This window comes from Antrostomus carolinensis, unplaced genomic scaffold, assembly GCF_000700745.2.
Source record: "Antrostomus carolinensis isolate BGI_N321 unplaced genomic scaffold, ASM70074v2 scaffold24786, whole genome shotgun sequence".
Classification (NCBI taxonomy): Eukaryota; Metazoa; Chordata; class Aves; order Caprimulgiformes; family Caprimulgidae; genus Antrostomus; species Antrostomus carolinensis.
In genome coordinates, this window is record NW_010320137.1 from 5,293 (window position 1) to 14,342 (window position 9,050).

Below are 9,050 nucleotides of genomic sequence, written 5' to 3' on the forward strand. Positions count from 1 at the left end.
GAGAGGTAAGCAGGAACACTGAGACGTAGCAGACCTGTACACAACAGAGAATGAGACACTAGGGACTCATTACAGGTGACACATTCTCTCAAACACATGATAAAGATGTTGGAATGGATAGCAAATAAATATTTTAAGGACAATAACAGCTAAATGGGACTATATATGGAAGCAGATATTAAAATCTGTATTTTAAGTGTGTTGTTAATATGGGCATTTTGTGAGGGATTGAGGGTGGAAGGGACATTTCCAGCTCATGCTGCCTTTCCTCCAAGCATCCCTCTGTGGTTGACACAACCCAAACTCCACAGGGTAACGTAAGGATGCGCATCAGAAAGTGAAAATGTCAACAAACAGCAAATGAATCCTGCAGGCTGTTGTCACTGCTCAAGCTTGAAGAGGCGCAGAAAGGCAACGCACAGCGAAAGAAGCAAGGAAGCGAGTTGTATTTTTAATCAAATGATCCTCTACCAGCGACAGAGAGATGGAGAGTGGCTTTGTGAAAACGTGTTAGCGTGCCCTGACAGATCTCCTTCCTCAAAGAAAACGCCACTGATGGAGCCAGGTTTGCTCTGGTTTGTTTCCCAGCAAAAAGCACAAGAAAGCAGAAACCTCCACTTATTAACTGTTAATCATTCCGAGTGCAGCACCTTCCTGGTTTTACTGTCATTAGCCAGACATTAGTAAATCTTCAAAAGGATTCCTCCAGTGGAGTCTCCGACTCGGATTATGTCATGCCCTGAGCACAACACCCTACAACTGGTTTCACTCATGGTTAGAAGAAACAAAGGCTCTAAGCGAGTGGTGACGGGGAGCAGAGCAGGGTTGCAAGGACAAGAGCTGTGCGCTGGTGCTACACGTGCTTTGGGGACTCCTGCTCCTGTAACCACCTCCCTCGCTCCTCGGCTCCCTGTGTGCAGCTCTTCCCCAACACTGTGCTGCCACCACCTCAAAGAACAGCTCAGAGCCGAAAGCAGAGTGTTGTCTTTATGATTTCTGGAAGGCCAGAGAGACCCTGGTGTTCAGAACTAGAGATACCCTTCCAGGACTGCTCAGAGTGATGCTTCTCATCTCCCATCCCTCAGACAGTGAGATCTCCAACTGCCTTCCCCGTGGCAGAGCTGCCTGCTGGTGTGCTTACAGAGGGCAGAACGGGCAGAGTCTGTGGAGAAAAGAGTCTCAAAGAGCATTGCAGCTGCCAGACGGAGCAAGGAGGGCAGGGTGATGGCCCTGCCACCTCCCTCTGCTCCCGCACACCCCGGCTGCTCACTTTGGGATGGAGAACAGCACCGGGCTATGGCTCCCCTTGAGCCATGGGTCTGGTCATGGCCATGCAGAGCTTCCCCTAAGGCTCCTCTAAGGCACTTCACAAGGACAAAAGACAAGTAAACAAGCAGCAAGAGCTCTGTTGGGTGGAACCACCCCATCGCAGAGAGGAGCCAGGGCAGAGAGGGAAGTGACATGCCCCAAGGCCACACAATGAGATAGTGACAGGCAGGAAAGGGAAGCTGGGTTGCCTTCTCCCAGTGCAGGACTCTACCCTCCGGTCAGTGCTACTCGGGTATTGCTCCGTTCTCTGCAACATGCTGCTGTGAAGGACAGAAAACAAACACATGAAAGCCTGTAACAATAAAGAGACCAATAGCTGATAGTAAAGACTCCAGCAGCTGTAGGGAGCCAAAAGCTTCTTGGAGGGGGTTGGATGGAAGCTGAGTTTCCCTCCCTGCTTGTATTGTATTTCTTTCCTCTGCCAAAATGTGCTTCCTGAGTCTTGGGCAGAGCTCTCTGCTGCTGACCCTCACCTTCCTCTGTTTAGCCTGGAGCGCAGGCTTGCCACGAGCCTGGGGACAGGCAGAGCCTCCCGCTGCCTGCACATGGCCAGGGTCAGGCCCGCTGTCAGCCGCTTCCTGAAAACCAAAGCCAAGTCGGGCCACACCTGACCAGGTCCCGCAGGAGCAGCCGGGCAGAGCTGAGCCGCAGGAGCCTGGAGGGAGCTGCAGGCTGGGGCAGGAGGGGTGGTGGAGAGGGAGACAGCTAAAATCGGTGTAATTCCCAGTTAAGGGCTCCATCCAGCCCTTTTCTCCCGGACAAAGCTGGGTCAGGTTCCGCGCTCCGCACAGCTGTAAACGGGAGGCAGCGAGAACAAAGCAGAGGCCAGATGGGGCTCTAACCAAAGGGGTAATTCTGGCTCCATTTAAATTCTCGCTCCCGTTTGCATGGAAGCAGAAGGTTGTGCTACTACTTAAAAAGATCTGAACCACCCTCAGGGTGACTCATAGCCCTTAACAGAGCTGCCATGCTGATTTTACAAATATTAGAGCAATGCCTCCGAGTCAGTGTTTTTGTGCAGTTTAACCTATCAACCTGGGAGCAGACCCATAGCTCTTTTACAAAGCTCCCCTTCCCTGTATTTTATTCCCTTTCCTGGTGCCAGAATCAGAGCCAAAGCCGAGCTTAACAAAGCAACAGGCATGGCCATTCTTCCCAGCCCTCATTTCCCCTGGTGTGAAGGGAGAAATTCATTTAAACCCTATCAAACCAGCAAAAGCTATTTGCCATTTCGTGCTGCAGGACACAGCGTGAAGGCAACGCTCGCTCGAACCGTCCGCGTTTGCCAGCCCAGCCAAGAGCACAGGAACACGCAGGCTGGAATCCTTCTGTTCAGGCATCTGCAAACGTGATCTAAGCTATTTCACAGGCAGTGGCGATGGGGAGATGCTTGGGACGCAGGCAACATAGAAGAGCTTTTACCTTATTAAATGCTCTCATTTATTTTCTTTCAGCCCTTATTCCCAGATCCAGTCAGGTACAGCAAAGCTCTTCATGTCCCAGCAGCTTCTGCTTCTGTCCCAGCCCTGGGATAGCCCGGAGCAGCTCTGGCCCAGCCAGGCAGTCTGGGAGCACACAGGCAGCACCGATCTCCTCATCGCCCGCTCTCGCCGCATCACTCTCGTCAAGCACAGACACCGCTCACCAGAGGAACCTGCACCCATGCGTTAGGCTTGCCAAAGCCTTTACAACACGTGTAATGCAGTGGAGAAACTTGTTGCTGAAGCAGAAAGAAACCAAAACCAGGAATAACCCCGGCACCACCGAGTGAGCCGTGTTGCCGACCTGCCTTTGGGTTCTGGGAACCACCCCGCGTTCAGCATCTGCTCACTGGGCTGAGTTACTGCCTCAATGTCCAAAACAACACGACAGACATTTTGCTTCTGGTTTGCTCTTCTGTATTTTCTCAGCTCTTCTCCCTTTGCCAAAGTACTATTTGTACCACGCTCAACCATGCAGAAGGTGCCTTAGATTCAGATCAAGTCCCCAGCTAGAAGGGTTCACCTGAGAAACCATAACCATAAAATTATTAACAGAAGCAAGAAGCACAGGGTTACATTATTGAGACCATTCGGTAAGGTCATGTCTATTCCTAATAAATGTGCTTTTACATGAAGTTAAATATTAAATTAACCTGCTTCCTGTGCTTGCCTGTCACACACAGCTTGCACTGGCTCCACAGGTTCAGAACCATCCTGCTCTCTGCAGCACCAGGGACACCCCTTGTCTGGATTCAGAGAAGCAAATACAATTCACACTGGGATTTCCCAACCATCTCCATTTATATTGGCTCTACCTAAAATCCCTTAAAGTCACATCAAACGTGACTGGGGCGATCAGAATGTTTTCAATCCATTTATCTTCCTCTTCTCACTTCATATTCAGTTCAAGAGTTTTTACATGCAGGAAAGATCAAGTGGAGACAATGTTGAAGTGAATTTTGTAGCAGAGACAAAAGACCCAACCCAGTTTCTACCAGCAATACTGAAGCAGCCTTTGGACTTTCACGATGGCAAAATCTCCTCGCAGATGCCCGAGATGAGCTGAACGCAGCCACAAGAGGGAGTCTTAAATCTCCTCTTAATACCCAGATGGATTCTAGTTTCCAAACTCTTCTAGTGCCAGAGGACACAGCAAGCTTTCGACAGGATTTCACAAAGTTATCCTGAGCTCTGCATTTCTTCCTCAGCTTTATAGGAGTGTCCCTGTTCTGAAGGTAAAGGGTCTTTAAAATTATGAATCTTTGGTATAAAGATGCAGGGTTTTATTTTCTTATGAGTAAGGAGAAATTACCTTATTTACCCACTGTAGAACCATACTGCGATGGAAGGCAGAGGAAGAGGAGTACAGGAATGGTTTTTGCCCTAGCCAAACAAACACTTGAAAGGTCGGTTCCACCTGAACTGACTCCCAGGAGTGAGGCATGATAATATTCATAATGACATGCAATAGAATTCTGAAACTCACGAGAGAGCTAAATAAAACCAATCACTTCCCACCACTTGCTCAGATTTGGTGGCTGTAGGCAGAGCAGGAGTTGCTGTTGGAGTCCTGGCCTTTTTGGCTGGCTGTACACCTCCTCCAGCCCTTTCACCTGGGGAGTTCAGCAGAAGCATTTGAGATCAGGGCACGTCAAACCGCCAGATGTCCTGGAGGGGAGCTTTCTCTGCAGAAGGATGCTGTTGTGCTAGGGCCGCACCATTCTGCTGCACCAGAAACACACACTCCTACCTTCCTGAGATTAGACATTACAGTAGGATTTCATCTTCCCATCCATAATCTGAAAGAACAGAGCAGGATCTGCCTAATCTGATCAAACTATCATGACACAGGCTTAGCATTTTGTTTATCTGACACGTGATTAGAAGCTCTGGCAGAGCTAAGAACCTACAACATAACAAATAAGACTTCTCACATCGCCAGCAAAATATCTGTGTTGAATCTATACACGTCTGCTCTCCATCTGCCAAAAAAATGTCAAGATACATTCCTCAAAAATACTTTTATGGTCTTTACTCAATCTTGACATTCACATGTTCTAAAGTTTCCAAGAAAACATTACAGCTCCAAAGGGGGCATCTATGCTTGAGTAAAGCCACACAAGGATCGTGAACAGGAATAGCTCTGCACAGGCGCTGTTCGAAGCGCCACAAAACAGACCTCTGGCAACATTTTTTTTTGCAGATTCAGCCAAGAGATAAAGCCAAGAAGCAATTATCTCCCAGAGGTTAATGAAAGAAGAGCTCACAGTACAACCAAATTCTATTTGACTTTATCACCTCGTTGTCCTCCTCTGCTGTTCTCTTTTGCACATTCACCTGCCCACTCCTGCTTGAAACTGAAGGTGGAATCCAGGCGAGCAGAGAGTTAATTCTGACTTTAAACATGGTCAGTGCATTGTTCCTGGATCAGCCACCTCTGACCCAAGAGGTAGTAGATTCAGCTGTCACAAAACACATGAACAATCATAAACCTTTGAGGCTGCAGCATAAATCACTGGGGGGTTTTTGGGTTTTTTTTTTTGCTTACAGAACTGGCCAACTTAAGGGTGGGGCTCATAAAAGGCTGTTTAAAAACTTGCCCCCCTATTTACAAGTCCTTCTTTTCAGAAGCAATATAATGGGAAGCATACTATTTAATTATGATTAGGGGCTGATGACTGGAATGCCCATGCCTGTTTATTCAACAGCAGATGTTCAGCAGTGACATATTTCATACATTATGCTGACAATAGTAAGTTATTAGCAAAATGTAGTAAGCAGTATCTAAAAAGTCTTTCTATGAGGTTGCCCAACTGTTGGAGTGGGTCAGCAACAAAAGATCAGATGTGACACGTGTTAACATCCCAGAACAATTTATCTTCTTACTTGGCCAAACCTCATTTCACTCACTCAGCTGAATGTAATTAGACCTCAAGCTTGTCTTCATTTCAATCTCTGCAGCAAAGGGGTTATCTTTCTTCAGCCATATGTGGCTGCTGCGAAGCGGCGGCAGGGATCTGCGAGGGGGAGCTGCAAAGGTGTGCACCACCTCACAGGTTTAGACCAGGAGCTGCTAGACAGCAGGACATGCACATTCAAACACAAACATGTCTGCCACAGCACCTGCTCTGAGCTTCAGCCAGCAACACCCAAGCAGAAAGTAGCAAGAACCCACGAGCCACACAGCACATGAGCTATTTTTAGATAAATGTTATACAATTTTACCGCCAGCTTCACAGATCAGAAACACATGCTGCAGCTACAGACCCATTCCAGTTCAATCCCACCCCAAACAAGGAGATGGTAAATCCTCAGACCCCAATAATGACGAGGCTACTCAAGGAGCAAAGCACCATTCAAGCCTTTGCTGTGGTTCAGCCCACGCAAGCTGGCCCAGAGCAAGCTAAACTGCACAGGGTTTTGTGAAAACAAGGTCATTTAATCTTTTCTGACCTTTGTAATAAAGTTCTTGCTATTGGGTGGAAGAGGATGAAAGACTAAATCTGCTTCCTGTGAAACACAGGACTTTTAGATATTGTAAAAGAAATTAAAGCAAGCAGATTCACTCCTCTATCAGAAAGAATACCACAGTGAAACAGGGGGAGGGATCTGCCCCAAAACCCCTCAAGTCCAGGCTTTGAGACAGAAGACAAGTCATCTTCTTGCACTGCTTAATGGCACAGGAAGATCCTTTAGGAGATAACTTTTCCTTAAAGGTGTTGAAAATTTAGTGTAATTTTTCTGATGAAGTAGCTTGTGTTCTCCCAGTAAAAAATAAAAATATGGAAGCCCCTAACCTAGCTGCACGAGGAAGGAGTAGCTGGTAATTAGAACAGGGACCTTTATGTCAGAAACAGTACTGACCTCGTACCTAACAAAACCCACAGATCCAACTAAACCCCTGCTCCGAGACAGATTTTGGGTTAAACCCACACAGATGGAGTTCCTTGGAAAAAACCACACAATTATCAATTGCAAGACTAAGGGAAGACATTAATGACTTGTTTGTTCTCAAAGTTTCCTTGATCCAACTGCCAGTGTTCTCAGTAAGTAAATAAAGCCTCACGCCAGTTTTTGATTGTTGGAAGCAGCAGAGACTCAGGCTACACTTATACACATCTCAGACAGGCCTGGTAGTCACTATCAAGCAACTGACCCCGCTACTGCTGAGAAGGTCCCAAGGTGCTCTCTACAGGACTGCAGAGAGCACTGTGCAACACAGGGAAATAGATTTTTTTAGTTGCTATGATGTCTGAGTAGGTTTAAAGAAGTCTACTAAGCCATGTAATGGTTTGGGGTTCTTTAATCATTAAAGTTACACCCAACACATACTGAACAATTTACATTTGTAAGGAAGAGATCTTTGCACTTTAGTTACAGCACAGTCTGCCCACTTTACCAGGACCAGAAAAAGAGCCTACTGCCAAACGGAGAAGGCTTCAGCTCTCCCTCAATGGGTGGATTTGGCTCTGGTCTAGGTCTAGAGTGATAGGCATTCTCAGGCATAGGACGGTCTGTCTTCACTTTCGTAACCTGGAAAGGAAAAAGAAGAAATTATACAACTTCTCACAGCATTTAATAGAAAAGGTAGATTGAGCCAGAACTCAAAGGAAGAACTATGACATGATACTGAGGACACACTGTTGATCTGATGAGAGCTCCTGTCTGCAGAGTAGTTCTAAAAAAAGGTAAGGGAGGAGCATTTCACTCATAACTACAGAGTAGTTCTACATGTGCGTGAGCTTCACTCCTAAAGGAAAGGTCTCTGTGCCAGGAAAAGCAAAAAAACAAGAGCAAGTGTCATTGTCCAAGTGCAAGTTTTCTGGGAAAGCAACCCTGGAGAATGCTGACAGAGTCTTGACTTCTAGTGAAGCCCACAAGCTTCCAGTGTCGTGTTCATGAACCACCTTTTGGTTGGGAGAAGAGTTTGAGACCTGGTCTGGACAAAACATCCAAAAGAAGGGAGAGAAGGATCTGGCTATCCGATCAAAAAGGTATGAAGTTACCTTAGAGAGTTCTCCCAGATCAGGTCTCACCCAACCCAACTTCTCCAGCACACAGTTATCAAACACTGCCTGCTGCTTTCGGCATCGACGGAGCTCCTGCAAGTTGGTGTAGTCAATGCACGTCCAGTACTCAGTGAACGGCTCCGCACAGTGTGTTTTGATCTTCCTGCAAGAGACCACAGGCAGAAAACAGTTGGCAAGTGTTACAATTTCAATGCTCTTCTCTCTTGCTCACTCAAAACTCAACTTGTGATAAAGGTTTTTTTGTAGTTTTACATTCTCAGGAACACTTAAAGTGCTCAGAGAAGTCAGTATTTGAAGCATCATCAAACAGAACTTGATAGCAAAACCAGTAAAATTTGTGCCACTGTAGCTACAAGTAGGGACAGCAATAACCTAACTAGTACGTGGAAGGTATATTTGAGAGGCAGATGTACACAGCTCTTCCGTATGAGATCCCTGTTTTGCCAAATAACTCAGTGTACATAATACAAGAATGCTTCCAAATTAATTTGCTGTCTCAAGCTCAAGAAGACCTGCCTAGAACAGAGGTTTCTGATTACCAGTTGCAATACTGGATGTGGACATGCTTTGAGCTAATTAAACTAGGTCTTTTACTAGCAATTTAAGAATACAACACCGGCACACACCTTAAATCTACATTTTTGGTCAGAAAAGACAAATGGTGCATCTGCTGCAGTTTTCACAGTAGTTTGCCTGAGGAACAGGGAGGACAGATGACACAAAGCTGAGGCTGGTCTCCTGGATTACATGTTACAGATGTAAGGTGCAGAAGCAGCAAGCCCTCCACCACCCCCAGCATCCCTTTGCTAACCTAACAAAACCTGAGCCCCGACTCCAGCACAGAGGCCAGGGAGATTCGTATGAAAAGGTAAATTAAAGTATAAATATGGAAAACAAAACAGAAGACACGGCCTTGACTCTCAGGAGTTAAAGAAGCAACAATAAGGACTCTGAAGGCCGTGGTGGCAGCAGCGTTTTTAATTAAACCGAGTGTCTGCCAGCGCTCGGACACCAAAGCTGGGCGAGGCCGCCCTGCACCGGGAGAAGCCCTGGAACAGCTCCAGCTGCGGGGCCGGGGCGGCCTCGCTGCGGTCCCCGCTCACCTGAAGAAGTCGAGGGCGCACTGGTTGACCTGGCGACCCTCCCGCAGGCACCTCCGCGGGTCCTTCTCCTCCCAGCGGCACAGCATGAACTCCTTGTTGGGCCGGTC

The 9,050-nt window shown here is 47.1% G+C and overlaps 1 protein-coding gene across 1 annotated transcript; it reads right to left on the minus strand.

Moving 5' to 3' along the window:
* Positions 1-7,074: 7,074 nt before the first annotated feature.
* NDUFA8 (NADH:ubiquinone oxidoreductase subunit A8) lies at positions 7,075-9,044 on the minus strand. The gene is made up of 3 exons (XM_010169519.1): positions 8,944-9,044; positions 7,817-7,982; positions 7,075-7,343 (listed from the first exon to the last, which is right to left on the minus strand). The coding sequence occupies exons 1-3, from the start codon at positions 9,027-9,029 to the stop codon at positions 7,206-7,208; spliced, it is 390 nt and encodes a 129-aa protein (XP_010167821.1). The 5' UTR covers positions 9,030-9,044; the 3' UTR covers positions 7,075-7,205.
* Positions 9,045-9,050: the final 6 nt, after the last annotated feature.